Source organism: Somniosus microcephalus, chromosome 14, assembly GCF_052327205.1.
Source record: "Somniosus microcephalus isolate GS21.2 chromosome 14, FLI_Smic_1.0, whole genome shotgun sequence".
NCBI lineage: Eukaryota > Metazoa > Chordata > Chondrichthyes > Squaliformes > Somniosidae > Somniosus > Somniosus microcephalus.
Genome location: NC_141000.1, coordinates 75,656,326 through 75,671,303, shown reverse-complemented (window position 1 = coordinate 75,671,303; position 14,978 = coordinate 75,656,326). Strand labels below are relative to the sequence as shown.

The 14,978-nt window shown below is 43.5% G+C and overlaps 1 protein-coding gene across 1 annotated transcript in view; it reads right to left on the bottom strand.

Moving 5' to 3' along the window:
• f5 (coagulation factor V) overlaps positions 1 to 14,978 on the bottom strand; it is a 130,503-nt gene that overhangs the window by 111,934 nt on the left and 3,591 nt on the right. Inside the window, exons 4-6 of the mRNA XM_086006708.1 lie at positions 5,751 to 5,960; positions 3,168 to 3,326; positions 788 to 1,009 (exon numbers count right to left, since the gene is read on the bottom strand). Of these exons, the coding sequence (XP_085862834.1) occupies positions 788 to 1,009; positions 3,168 to 3,326; positions 5,751 to 5,960 (591 nt within the window). The remainder of the gene's footprint in view (positions 1 to 787; positions 1,010 to 3,167; positions 3,327 to 5,750; positions 5,961 to 14,978) is intronic.

Here is a 14,978-nt window from a genome sequence, read left to right as displayed (position 1 = left end):
GGGTATAGGAGCATTGGGGCAGGAGGTTGCTGGGTGTGGGGGTACTGACAGGAGAATCCTGGCCGGTGTGAACAGTTGAAAGTGTTATAGCCATGTTCATGCCTGTTGACCTCGGAACTAGTTACAAGTTCCTAGAACATAAAAACGTAAGAATTAAGAGCAGGAGTAGACCATATGGCCCTTCGAGCCTGCTTCGCCATTCAATAAGATCATGGCTGATTTTGGACCTCAACTTCATTTTCCTGCCCGATCCCCATATCCCTTGATTCCCCTACAGTCCAAAAATCTATCTATCTCAGCCTTGAATATGCTCAACGACTCAGCATCCACAGCCCTTTGGGGCAGAGAATTCCACAGATTCACAACCCTCTGAGTGAAGAAATTCCTCCTTATCTCAGTCTTAAATGGCCGACCCCTTATCCTGAGACTATGCCCCCTAGTTCTAGACACTCCAGCCAGGGGAAACAACCTCTCAGCGTCTACCCTGTCAATCCCCCTCAGAATCTTGTATGTTTCAATGAGATCACCTCTCATTCTTCTAAACTCCAGAGAGTATAGGCCCAATCTACACAATCTCTCCTCATAGGACAACCCTCTCACCTGCCTCCCTCTCAAACTCTCTTATTTTTCGTACACTTGAACTAGGGGTGCAAAAATTAGAAAATGTATCATTCCCCCGCAGTGACATACCTCACTACAATGAACATAAAATTAGTTGTCCCACAAATTGTGTTACTTTCAATAAAAGATATAGTTCAAAACATTGAATATCTCTCAATGTCCATACCCTGGCGATGATGCTGCACTTGTGAAGAGAGCAGCCATTTTCCAACTTGAGTGGGAGACATCTGAGCTGTGACAGATGAGCCTGGGGTCAGGCCGATGGATGATACTCTGTGATTATTGTGCAACAGGACTTGACCATTAAAATGAACAGAGAAGATTTCTGGACCTAAGCTCATTCCAATCAAATGCCAGCTAATGTCAGTATGAGCACAGGCACCAAGTTCTGCAAAAGAAACAATATAGAGATTAGATGCCTACTGCAGCCAACAGCACCAAAATACCATAATACTTGCCAATTCTTTAAAGCTTAAAATTATTTTTCTAGTACTAATGTTTTCAATAAATATTAAAGATTCATAGGTATGGGATAGTCCATCTCGTAATGTTTGGTTTCCTCTTATGGTATCTCTTAGTGCTGGATTGAAACACATCTCCATCAGATATAGCCTCAGCCTGGCCTTCTTCAGCCAAAGGTTTTACACTGATTGTTGCTGCAAATGAATGTTTATCCCAGCTACGAGCACTGTCTAGACATAGATATACAATTTATTTTAGAAATACACATTAGTGGATCTCCTGAGGCATTGCTGATGGGATTGCTGATCTCAAACCTAGGCCTGTCAAGTGCTGACAGGAAGTTTCTCACACTTGCGGCAGAGACACAAATGCATGTCAGTGATACTGGGAGAAATCCCCTGGCAAGAACAGCTGATCTGTCAGTTGGGAATAAACTGTTGCTAGCTTTCTCAGCAGGGTGCACATGGCCAACATGGCTCCCTGCTTCCAGGAGTGGTGCTTTGCCTATCTAGTTGCGACCAACAGACTGGGTAATGAAAAATGAGGCCTTGAATTTCGTAGGGGTTGTCCCGATCTCCCACTTTAACTGGCGGAAGATTGGCGCAACCCCTAGAGAAACAGCTGATTTCAAAGCCCCGGCCTGGAGGTACCATTAGGCCCCACATACAATGACCTAGATGGGGGAAGGGGTGGTTCCTACTGTCCAGATCGCAGAGCAGAAAGGAGGCAGTAGCTGCAAGAATTTCAGCAGGTGAAAGCACTCCCACCAGCCCTGTCTCCATTGATATCATGGGCCATGTTTGGGGCAGGTGGAGGTGCCAGCTGCCCCAGGCCTCATCTAAAAGTGACAACGCCTCTTCTTCTGAGTAGAGGCCCTGAATTTCGGCATTGTCCCTAATTTTCCTCCACCTCCACTACACTGGGAGTGTGCCTCAGAAAATTGGAGCCATTTTATTTATTTATTTATGAGACCAATTGGTAATGGATTGTAACAATTTAAAAATGGCTTCTATAATTGCTTTCTGGGAAATAAATTTAGTTTTCTTTGTGAAGCAGAGAATACACAACCTGTAAACAGTCCCTAGCTGTTGGCTAGATACCTCAGGCTTGTTATATATATTAATATATGTAAGATTGCCATTGCAAGAGGAGATGCAGAACCATCAAAAATAAGCTATTATTTTGAAAAGCTAGCCAGGTGCATGTTGGGGGTAATTTTCATCTTCAACACTTCACCTGTTTTAGAAACTGACAGATTTTAATTTCCATTGTAGTTCTTCTGTTTTTTTCTTCCCACCCCGTCCTCAATTTTCTCTCCTACTCTACTCAAGCAGGGAGGAATGCATTGACTTCTGCTGGGTATAGTTCCTCTAGTTCTCCAGCAGTTCTCCAGCACCTGACCCAAATGGTTATTCTCCATCTGTAAGCCTAGACAGTGAGAGGGTGAAATTGGTTTTTGAGGATAGCGCAAAACTCCTCAGAGTTTACCTGCCAATTGTTGTTTAGCAACTTCTGCTGGAAAGTACATGAGTATTGAACCACGTGAGGGCAGGATGGGGCTCAGCCTTTTTTCTTTTCCAATGAAGTTTTGCGCTATCGCCGAAGACCAATTTCACCTCAAGTGTCAGCAGGCTATTAACTATGAAAAGCATCACAGCTGAGCCCCATCCGAAATCTCCGAGGTTTCCGCTAATCTTCTGCTGATGTTATGCTGGGAGATCAGGAGAACCCCCACGGAAATTCTAGCGTATTTACCCAGAAAGACATCAGGTGAAATACTATAGTTCTGTTTGCCAGGGACAAAATGAAACCCACCTTTTGTTCCTGGACTCGGTATAGTCCAAAGCTAAATGAATCAGTGATCTACACAATGGTGATCTACTTCGTGTCAAAGTTCACCCTTCTGTAACGTTAGAAAGATGTAAGCAGGCTGCCAGCCCACTGTTACATTACTACTGGAGCAGCACTTAACGAGTTAGAGCCATTTCAGTTAAACCTCGACATTTATGCCAAATACTTGGGATCTGCAGCAGCTGCATCTCAGCATTCTCTGTCAGACCTAAAATAACCTTTGTGGTGCATACCTGGTAAACTGCCATTTGTAAATCCGTTTATGGAATACATTTTGATTGGAGTCTTTTTTTTATTCTCATAATACCAGCTCTCACTTTCATCAAATACAGAAAACAGCAAAACAAATTCTGCCACAAAGTCTTTTTGCTCTCCGTTTTTATCTAAACTACCTAAACAGAAAGAAGAAGGAACAACATTGTTACTGGGATTGATTAAATACTTGGCACAGTTTGCACTTCACTCGATTTATTCTTCTGTTCCCACAGAGCTGCTAAAGTAGTTCTCACTTCCAATCACTTCACATTAATTTTAACTCAGGGCATGAATCAGGTGAACGGAGGAAGGCGGGGTGAGCAGGAAGCTACCCTGACATCATCAGCGTGAGGCCTGGGCAATTTTAACTCCCAGACCGTATCTCAATATGATTAATGAGCAGCCCCCACCTCCCCCAGCCCCCCCTCCACGCCCGATTGCATCAGGAAACAGGCAGCTTGTCTACTTTCTGCGCACAATTTCCAGTGGGTCTATTTAAAGCAGGAATGCACATCTTAAAGAGAGATTGTGTTCCAACACTGTGCACACAATTCTGCTGGGACTACCGGTAGGTCCACATGGAGGTGGTCAGGGCAAGGAGGGAGGTACTGTTCCCCAGCACCTGTAGAAGCATTCCCAGGGCCACTGTCCATCAAATCTGGACAGAGGTGGCTGACCGGGTCTGGCCTCAGTGTAGGAAGAGGTTCAATTATCTCACAGAGAAGCAGCAGGGGTGAATCCAGGTTTTCGCCTCTCTCGAACAACACTTGACAACACTCCTTTCATCTCCTTCCCCATCAATTTCAACAATTCCCTTCCCTCCATCACACCCTTCAGCATACAATCACAAGGGCACACATTAACATGTCTCATTCCAAACACACTCACCTCTTCCTCTTCTCACTTTACACCACACATTAACAGCATTCTCTTCTCACACTCCAGCTCTTACATAACCATCAACTGCTCCCAGCAGTCCTTCAATTTCACATTCCACACACTTGGCTTTACATTCATCACCTCCCCATCCTTAGTTCATCTTGCTTCTTCTCCACCTCTCACCACATGCACTATATGCACAAGCCTTACATATTTCCACTTACCTTTGCAACAGCAACTGCCTAACTCGCACCCTCTCTTTCTGCGGCACATAATGTGAGGGAGAGGACCAAGACCTGGGGCGGGGTACCAAACATCATAGACTCACCCAACTGGAGATTAGTGGCCCAGGCAGAGCTGTGAGCATTGGGGGAAGGCGAAGCAGGAAGCTTATCTGAGCAGGGTGCCTGTATATTACTTGTAACCCTCATTAAATCTCTCCAATCTGCTTTCCACCCATCTCACAACACCGAAACAGCCCTAACCAAATCAAGAACGACATTGGTTGTGACAGTGACCATGGTGCATTAGCCCTCATTGTCTTCCTTGAACTGTCTGCAGCCTTTGACGTGGTCAACCACACCCTATACTCACATCAAAGTCGGGTATGGTAGTGTAGTGGTTAAGAGGCATGGACTAATAATCCAGAGAATGCAAATTCAAATCTTGCCATGGCAATGAGAATTTGAATTCAGTTTATAAAAAACAGTAAATTAAAAATAAGCTGGTATCAGTAAAAGTGACCATGAAGCTGTCAGATTGTTGTAAAAACCCAACTGGTTCATGCCCTTTACTACCCTGGCCTATATGTGACTCCAGTCCCACATCAAGGTGGTTGACTCTTGAAGGCCACTCAGTTGTATCAAACTGCTACCAGCAGTTCAAGAAGGCGGCCCACCACTACCTTCTCGGGGCAATCAGAGATGGGCAAAAAATGCCAGCCTTGCCAGCGATACCCACTACCCGAGCATGAATAAAAAAAAAGTCCCACTCACCTATTCCCTTGGTTTTCCACTGACTCAAATTTAAAACTCTCATCCTCATGTTGAAATCGCCCCGTGGCCATTAAGACCTCTGTAACCTCTTCCACTGCTCAAACCTCCCGCAACCCCCAAACTCTCCGTTCCTCGGGTTTTAGCCTCTTGTCCATCCTCCCTTTGCCCAATCATTGGTTCCTTCAGCCACTGACTCTCCATGCTCTAGAATACCCTTCCTATACCCCATTTACTTCCTCTCCTCATTTAAGACACCTATAAAACTGACCTGTTTGATCAAGCTTTTGGTCACTCCTCTTAATATCTCCTTCTGTGGCTTATCATCCATTTTCATTTCATTATGCCTCTGTGAAGCACCTTGGGATGTTTTTTCTATGTTAAAGGCACTATCTGAATGCAATTTGTTATTGTTAAAGACTTTTAAGCATAAGAGCCAAAGGCATGTTGGACACTCAGCTGGCATTCCCTCTTGCACATCCCCTAGCTGCTAATCTCAGTAATGTTGTCCTGGAAGGTAAACTGTGTTGGGAATAATGACTGTTAGGTGATCAGAGGACCAGCAACATAGCTCCCACAGGCTGTCCTGCCCATCAAACTGAACAGGATATCATGGATCCAGGGACGCATGTCAAGGGGGAAATAGGTAAAAATTCCAACACAAGTACAATAAGAGAAGAAATGAATTACCAGGTTTACAGATGAGTAGAGTTCCAATCAATCCTGTGTGGAAATCTTTTACTACATCAATATCAGAAGTATAGGTGTAGGTAAGGCACCGAGGATCAAATAATGTTGGTCCTACTTCTTGTGTGATCTTCCAGTTATAGGTATGTTTTTGGAGTGGTACAATAGGTTCTTTTCTGTCTTCAAAGAATAATCTGTTTCCATGGAAGAATCCTAAACAAATACAAAAAACAATGTTAATGTTTCCTATACTGTAGAATAGAGGAATGATTATGGTGGAGTTTGATGTTGGCATTTTGAAAAGTGTTTAAGCTAGGGAAATTCTTGAAAAATCAAACTATTGCCTTTAACACCTTTTACCACTACATTTAGTCAGTGGTCCAGCTCCAGCAAATGGACATTCTATGCATATGGAGTATATCTCTACTGATGGGTCCATGCACAGCTTTTGTTATGCAAACAAGCAGTGTGTGTGCATGTGTGTGTGTATATATTGTTGTACACATACACAAGTGTCCTGGCTTGTGTTGCACTGCCATTTGAAAACTGTGATTCAGTTACATCCTTAAACTTGCCATTCTAGATTTTCCACTCGGTTTCACCAAAAAATGGTGTAAATTGGATGAAACTGACTATAAATTAAGGTGAGGATCTGTTACGACAGTGATCTGCTCGTTTTGCGTTGCGTGCCATTTTGTCGTGGCATTTCCTTCTAGTGTCTGTGGCAGTTACCAGTTGGACAGTTTCAATATGTAAATGAGCTCCACATAACATATTGACATTCTTCATTCGACTCGCCAGTGTTCCTGCCGGGTTATTGCTAATTCATCTACCCAACTATACAATATGGGTGTCTGGGATTGCTAGGGATTCAGCTGTTGAGAGATCTGCTTTTAAATGTGCTGCTTGAAGACTGCAAGGAGACTTCACACCTTTTTAACTGTGTTTCTTATTATTATTTAGCTGTTAAGAAACTTTTGCGGCAACTGTTAGGCCTGTGCTAGTTTGCCCCAACCACAGTCATTGTAGCAGCATGCCTTTTCATGTGGGAACCTCCTTGCATTTGTGTTTGGAGGAAGAATGAACAACAGAAGGATACAAGACAGGCCAGACTGTGCAATCTACAACAGCACCTGACTGTGTGTCCTGCATCAGGTGAGTTCTCAATTACAGGTGCTCTTCCAACACTGCCCAAATTTCAGTTGCGCTTACACCTGCTTTGAAAATCTAGGCTGATACCTCATACCTTTTTTACTGTAAGATGTACTATTTTATTTACTTGCAGATTTTTTAAAATTCCATTCTTGAGCTGTGATCTTGTCATTGATGGCTGACACCATGTTATGTCCATAATGCATGATGGGGCACCATTAGCCTATGATCTCATCAATAAAGATATTGATTTGATGAATATCTAACTTACTGTTTTTCTTCATCCTCTCCTGTCCTGAAGACATTGACTCCTTACTGGGATATAGTACCACAACAACAACTTGCATTTATAAAGCGCCTTTAACATAGTAAAATGTTCCAATCCACTTCACAGGTGCGTTATCAGACAAAATTTGACACAAGCCACATAAGGAGATATTAGGATAGGTGACCAAAAGCTTGGGTAAAGAGGTAGGTTTTAAGGAGCATCTTAAAGGAGAGAGAAGTAGCGAGGCGGAGAGGTTTAGGGAGGGAATTCCAGAGCTTGGGGCCTAGGTAGCTGAAGGCACGGCTGCCAAGGGTGGATGCGCAAGAGGCCAGAATTGAAGGAGCACCCGCCAATACCTCAACTAAGAGCCCATTCTGTATGTCTGTGCCTCAACAGCGAATGTCAGCAGGCTTTTTGCTGCCCAATATTGTCCTCACTCACCGTTCACACATATATCCAGCAGGAGGTTGCTGGATAGTAATCAGCAATCGGAACCCTGACTGACTTTCCTCTCCCTAACCCATGTATATGGCGGTCAATTGCTCTACTGCTGCCTTGGCCAAGGTTAGCTAACTCAGCACAAACCAAGGATTGACATGGTCAATTATTTACTGGAATCACTCACTATGTGCAGTCCTGAGGGAGTGCTGCACTGTCGGAGGTGCCGTCTTTCGGATGAGGCGTTAAATCGAGGGCCCCGTCTGCTCTCTCAGGTGGATGTAAAAGATCCCAGGGCACTATTTCGAAGAAGAGCAGGGGAGTTATCCCCGGCGTCCTGGCCAATATTTATCCCTCAACCCACACAACAAAAACAGATTATCTGGTCATTATCACATTGCTGTTTGTGGGAGCTTGATGTGCACAAATTGGCTGCCGCGTTTCCCACATTACAACAGTGACTACACTCCAAAAGTACTTCATTGGCTGTAAAGCACTTTGAGACGTCCAGTGGTTGTGAAAGGCGTTATATAAATCAAGTCTTTCTTTTTTCTTTATATTACCAAAGGTGCTACCAGTAACAAGTTAAATAGTGTGGCAGCACTCAAAGCTGAACATTACATTTCTTTTGGTGGGTGACAAGCCAGTATAGCAAAAGACATCATGGCCTAGAAATTTGGACGTGCCCATTTTTGGGCTCTCGGAGGGCACAGGGATCCACCTCTGCTCCTGAATGGTGAGGCCCAAGGTACACCTGATATTGGACCTCGGGCCTCATTTCCATCGAGACGTCGAGCTGTGGACAGTAACAGGCAGCTCTCCGGTGAAGCGAGATTGAAGACCAGGCTGCTCTGGTGCTAGCAGCTGCCCTCAGATACATGATGAAGGGGGAGACCAGAACCAGGGGTCACAGTCTAAGGGTAAGGGGTAAGCCATTTAGGACAGAGATGAGGAGGAATTTCTTCACCCAGAGAGTGGTGAACCTGTGGAATTCTCTACCACAAAAGGAAGTTGAGGCCAATTCATTAAATATATTCAAGAAGGAGTTAGATATATTTCTTAAGGCTAAAGGGATCAAGGGATATGGGGAGAAAGCAGGGACAGGGTACTGAATTTGGATGATCAGCCAGGATCTCATTAAATGGCGGAGCAGGCTCAATGGGCGAATAGCCTACTCCTGCTCCTATCTTCTATGTTTCTATGATGCGACAGGTCGACAAGGCAGGGGGACGGGGGGTGGGGGGGGTGGTGTCAGGAGGTAGATGTGGCGTTTGGGGGGGGGGGGGGGCGGTGGGGCAGCGTCAGTGATTGCTCCTGCTCCTCCTGGCTCCACATTCAGGATTGTACATTTTAAATCTGACCTTGTTGGTTGCAGCCTAAATTAGAATTGCCTGAATACAGTACTTTTTGAAGTCCAATGGAAACTACAGGCTGTTAATCAAACAGAAAGGCAGAAAGTGTGCCAGGATTAAGCCCTGCAGACATTTCAAATTAAACTGTTAGCGGGAGATCATTCCTCAACCATTCCAAAGATTAGTTCGTTTGCAAACAAGTTCAAAAGGAGCACAAATTCCCAGGTAGCATAGTGGTCGGTAAAAGTCAACAGCCTCTAGTAATTGGAAAAAGCAATTTTAGAATATAGTTAGAAAGGATCCCTTAAGATGTTTATTCTTACAGGAAGCACATGAAAAAAATTGAAGAATTAAACAAGGTTAGAAATGAAGCATTGTGCATAAGTTCTGAGGCCATAGTACAGATGGACAGATTATAATGAGTCAGAGACAGAATACACGATGGAGGAAGAGGAGCAAGGGAAGCCAGATTAATCAGGCAGCTCCAGAAGAGAGCCGTGTCATGCTGACAGTAGCCATCCAGGAGGTTATACCTAAAAAGTGCACCTTTCAGAGACCAGTCACAGAAGCCCTGATATTTACTGGGAAGCACTGCACTGTGGGAGCCCAATTTAAGTATTTGAATCAAGTGTCCCGCCGACTAGGACGCCCCGATATCTGCCACCTCATGTTCCCCGTACTTAACACTTTAACTCCCCCCTCGCCCTCTGCCGCGTCGGGCGGGGGCGACGGTGGTTAATATCGAGGCCTGTGTCTCAGAAGCCAAAACTTCAGCCACAAAGCTTTAGAGAAGCTCTGTTGCTGCAGACAGATCTGTAACCAAGGTCCACAACACGGGCAGCTCTAACTGTGGCAGAGAAAGCAACCACAACTCTGAATGTCTAAGCCCGTGGCTCATTGCAGGGAGCCACAGAGACCTCTTTGCCAGATCAGCCTTGCTACAAGGCAAGTCACCAATGGTAGCTCAGTTTATACAATTCGACAGTGCTCCCAGACAAATCATCAGATTTTCCAGAATTACCAGATTTCCCATGCTGCTGTAATGAAACCTATTATTTGCGCACAATATTTGCAGCTTTACATTTTAAACAGAGGTTACATAGAAGGTCTATGTGGACAAAATGCCAAAGAAGTAAAAAATTCTTGCTGTCATTACTAATTAACAGTTTGGTACAAGTATTGGCATTTCCTGACATGCCCCTTTTCTAATACATACAGTCATGTTAAACATTAAGCAGGCTATCAATAAGTAGGTGGCTTACCCTACTAAGTTATTTACACAGGACATCTGCCAACATGGTGCAGCAATCAGATTAATTAATTATTGTGATAACAAAATACTGCGGATGCTGGAAATCTGAAATAACAACAGAAAATGCTGGAAAAACTCAGCAGGCCAGGCAACATCCGTGGAGAGAGAAATAGAGTCAACGTTTCAGGTCGAAGACCCTTCATCAGGACTGAGAAAAAAAAGCAGGAAATGAAACAGATTAAGAAGCAAGTAGGGGGCTGGGAAATGGGGGGAGGGGATGAAAGAACAAAAGGGAAGGTCTGGGAGGGGTGAGGAGACATTAAGAGATATTCAAGGCGAGACGAGATGGTAATAGGACAAGTAAAAAGAGACAAAGGATGGCTCTAGATGAAGTGTGAAATGCGCTGGCAGAATGAGAGACAGCTGCCATGTGGGAGAGAAAAAGGAAAAGGCACAAACCAAAAGTGTGGATAAAAATATATAAAATTATGATAGGGGCCGAGGTTATGATCTGAAATTGTTGAACTCGATATTGAGTCCAGAAGGCTGTAAAGTGCCTAATCGGAAGATGAGGTGCTGTTCCTCGAGCTTACGCCGAGCTTCCATGGAACAATGCAAGAGGCCAAGGACGGTGAGGTCTGAGTGGGAATGGAGTGGTGAATTGAAATGACAGGCGACCGGAAGCTCGGGGTCACCCTTACGGACTAATTAATTATTGTAATGTATGCAGTCAATATCTGCACTGAAAGTCTGTACATTTACCAGGCAGCTGCATGATAATTGCAAATACTGGTGGGTCTGTTTAGGTTAAATATACTTTTAGAAAATTAACAAACTATCACAGTAGACAGGCAAGTTATTCTACATTTTTCTGTCTCTACAGAGTTTTCAGCATTGTAATTTGACGTGTCAACTCATGTCAATTTGTGCACTTTGAATTTTGGGCGGAGTGGAGGTGAAGAAGGCAGTCGCACACACTTCAGCTTCACATTATAACGGCAACTGGTGCAATTGAAGTTTAAAAAGTTCCCAATAAGTTTACTGATTGTTAGCAGAGAGGCAACTTTAATGTCAATGTTAGCAGAAAGCAAGCTTTAGCACTAGTGTTAATCATCTTGTCAACATTAAAATATAATCTGCTTCAGATGCCAATTAATGGTACCCTGAAAATGCATGTAAGACAAATGGGTAGAGCTCCATTTTCTTTGACTAGAGGAGGATGCAGAACAGGCAGTTATAATTAGAGTTGACCAGCTCCAAATTCCTTAAAGCAGGTACGAGTCTCAAACTAGTACCTGAAGTATAACATGACCAGAGAGAATAATTGAGGTGTGTATGATGCATCTATAGTGACTTTATCATTGGACAGGCTACAGCCATTTGTAATGTCTTCCGTACATGGAGATATTCAATAGATTTTATGATTATGTGCGTACAAGTAAATGAATAACTTTCGGACAATGTTACCCAATATACAAGGGACTCAAGCCCATACCTAAAAGCACCAGTGAACAACACAGAGGAGTAGGAAGAGCAGTGTGACCTTGTGTCCTTTGAATGGAACTTGTTTGTTCATCCCTTTCCTGTAAATAATCTTTACAAATCAGCAATACTGAAACTCAGACTTCATCATTAACCAATTTGCTTCTAAACTTGGATTAACGCAATCAGATTAACTAACTTGACCAGACATGACTGGACCAAATTTCTAAATCTGATGTTAATCCACGGCTGCATTTAGTGCAGGGTTGCAATCTCACTGGTGCAACAGGCATGAAAATCTCATCAGTCAAAACACATCACACTTATATGAAGTAATGATGCTGAAATTACAGAGCTATTAAGAAAGATGTTGTGCTCCTGATGAAAATATGATACATGAAATGGTAACGAAGGCAAATTCTGCACAACAGTGGCCTTGTGATTGATCTGAACACTTACAAAAGTGTACAGGGTAGAATTTCCGCATGGGTTTCTGGATCATCCACTGTAACCTTGGTGGAAGATCAGTGGAAACTCCGGAGGCACGTCCAGTTACACTTTTTCTTCTGGATTTCCATCAAATTTATGGTGGGAGATCAGAACACCCGTAGATATTACTGGTGTAGATTTGTACAAACTGCCTGCTACTGTCAGCTGTATCTGAATCATTTAGTTTCTCAAAGAAACACATTGACAGTCCATCAAAAACGTGATACTGTTGATAATAGGGAGGATCTGGAGGAGAAAGTTACACAGGTTCATTTTAGGCTAAAATTCCTGGCAGTAACTCACTGAGGTTTCCTGCTGGGATGTTTTTTCTAATAGTGACGACTTTACGTTGCCACAGACTATTGACCAAAATGTTAAAATATGCGCTGGCCCACCTATCAAAGCCGTCAGCCAAAATCCATCAAAGCATATAGACCCAAACAAAGTGGTCACTAGCACTAATTATATTTTGTGGGCCACAATTTTGATGATGTTCACCCCAACTCTTTTTTCCAAAAAAGGGAAAAAATGTTCACTTTCATTGTCATTTCTGAACAGCCAATGAAATCGTGGAAACTCTTGATTTTAACACTTGTGATTCCCGAGAATGAAATTTCAGCAGTGGTAACAAAAATTCACAATCCACCTGCAATAATGATCCTTCAAACTTCTCAAGCAATTAATGAGACATTTAACCAGTTCAATGTTGTTAATGCAGCTGTGACGTGCACAATATTTGTAGATAATGGGTCAAGAAAAAATTAAGAGCCTGATTTAGCGGCCCAGTCCTGCACATAACTGTTGTAATGGAACATCAGAAACAGATTTTGGGTAGTGGAAGATGTCTCTATGCTGAAAAAGAAATTGGCCTAGAAATTCGAGTAGGCCGGAAACCTGCCAGTAATACTGCTAGCCAAGGCTAATGACTGCCTGCAAAAAGAGCTCAGGCAGCACCGGTATTTTGGTGCTGCCTGCTAATTTACCTGAGCGAAGAATCTCTTGTGCAACGCACCCTCTCCGGCGCTAACCTCAGCAGGAGATCGAAGGTCGCGTCTGAAGGATCGGTGCGGCGTTCTCGGGTAATATGCTGTGTCAGATCATTTGGTTACGGCTCCTGAGTTTTGCTATCAAGTCCACTGATGGCCCTTCTAGGGTTGGAGCATTCTGCGTTGTGGCATATCACGCCTCAGTGACAGTGCACTAGCCTAGGAGATTCACTCCCTGGTGAGGGGCTCTTAAAGCACAGGATCAGATCTGGAGGAACTGTGACTGGAAACATCACGTAAAGAATGTGACACAGATGTCGTTGCATGAGACATCAATGGAAAGAAATTACAAAAAAGGGGAATATGAACTCTTGGTCAGGAGTTTACTGGTGTGAACGGTGCAGAGGAGAGTTCAATTAAATATTTAACAATAGCAGACTTTGGAAGAACTCTTGGTGAGAATATGCTGTCGAGCCTTTTAAAAACAGACTTCCAAACTTTGCATGTTATTTTATCAGTTGCTAAACTAGAAAACCCCAATGTATAAAATTTAAGGACATGCAGCTTGGATTTTTTTCCTGATATTATTACAACTGTAGTACAGTACAGTTTATTTTAAAAGTATTTACCACCTATAATGTTTGACTGACCAGGGGGAGATTTGATCAATCTCATTGGAAGCAGTTTTCACTCCAATTACATAGTCTGAGCTCTCCATAGTTAACAGTTATCCCAGCAGCTATTTACTGTATGGGTTCTAGCTCACCGCCGCTTTCTCCTGTCTCTCCGCGCTGTCAACGGCTGCACGCACGGGCATGCTTTGGAGAGGACAGTAAGAGGAGCGGCAAGCTTCAAAATGGATGAACGTGCGTCAATTCAGCGTTGCACGGCGATTGACATCAAACTCCTGCTAATTCAAATACTTGCTACGAGCGCAGGCAACGGCAGCGGTGCCGGCCAGCTGAAAATGGCCGTCACCGCGGGACCCGCCGGAAGCGGGCGGAAGTGAGGCGGCCACTATTAAAACAGGCCTCAACAGCCAGTACTAACACCTCCAATTTCTAGGACCTTGTATCTAAATAGGTTCTCAAAGTACATCACAACCAATGAGTTACTTTTGAAGAGCAGTCACTGCTGTCATGTAGGCAGATGCAGCAGTCAATCTGTGCACAGCCAGGTCCCACAAACAGCAAATCAGATGAATCAATGCCTATTCTATTTTGATGGTGTTGAATAAGGGCAGAATGATGGCCAGGGTGTCGAGAGAACTCTCTGCTCTCCAAATAATTCTATAGGATCTTTTACATCCATTAGAACATGCCCCAGTTAAATGTCCCAGGGTTGAATTTCCGCATAGATTCTCTGAATTGTCTGCTGTAACTTTGATGGAAGATTTGCAGAAACCCTGGAAAAATGGCGCAATGGTAGAGGGATCTGGGGTATTGGAGGTTAACGCATTGAGACCAACAGTGCAGTGTGTGGAAGCAGTAAGGAAAGCTAATCAGATCTTGCGATGTAGAGCCAAAGGGATAAAGCACAAATCTCAGGAGATGGTAATAAGTCTGTACAAGGTACTCAAAAGGCCAGATCTGAAGTTGTGTGTGTAATTCTAGTTCCCATACTATAGCAAGGATATCCAGACACAACAAGGAATTTCCCTAAGAAAAGTAATCCATCTTATTCTTCTGACTACTGCTGAGTTGCCCTTACATTGGTACTTTTCAGTTATGGAAGTTGCTGGCAACTCTTAAATTATCAATCACATTGAAAGTTCTGGCATAATCAATGATTGCTGATAAGAGTTTTATTATG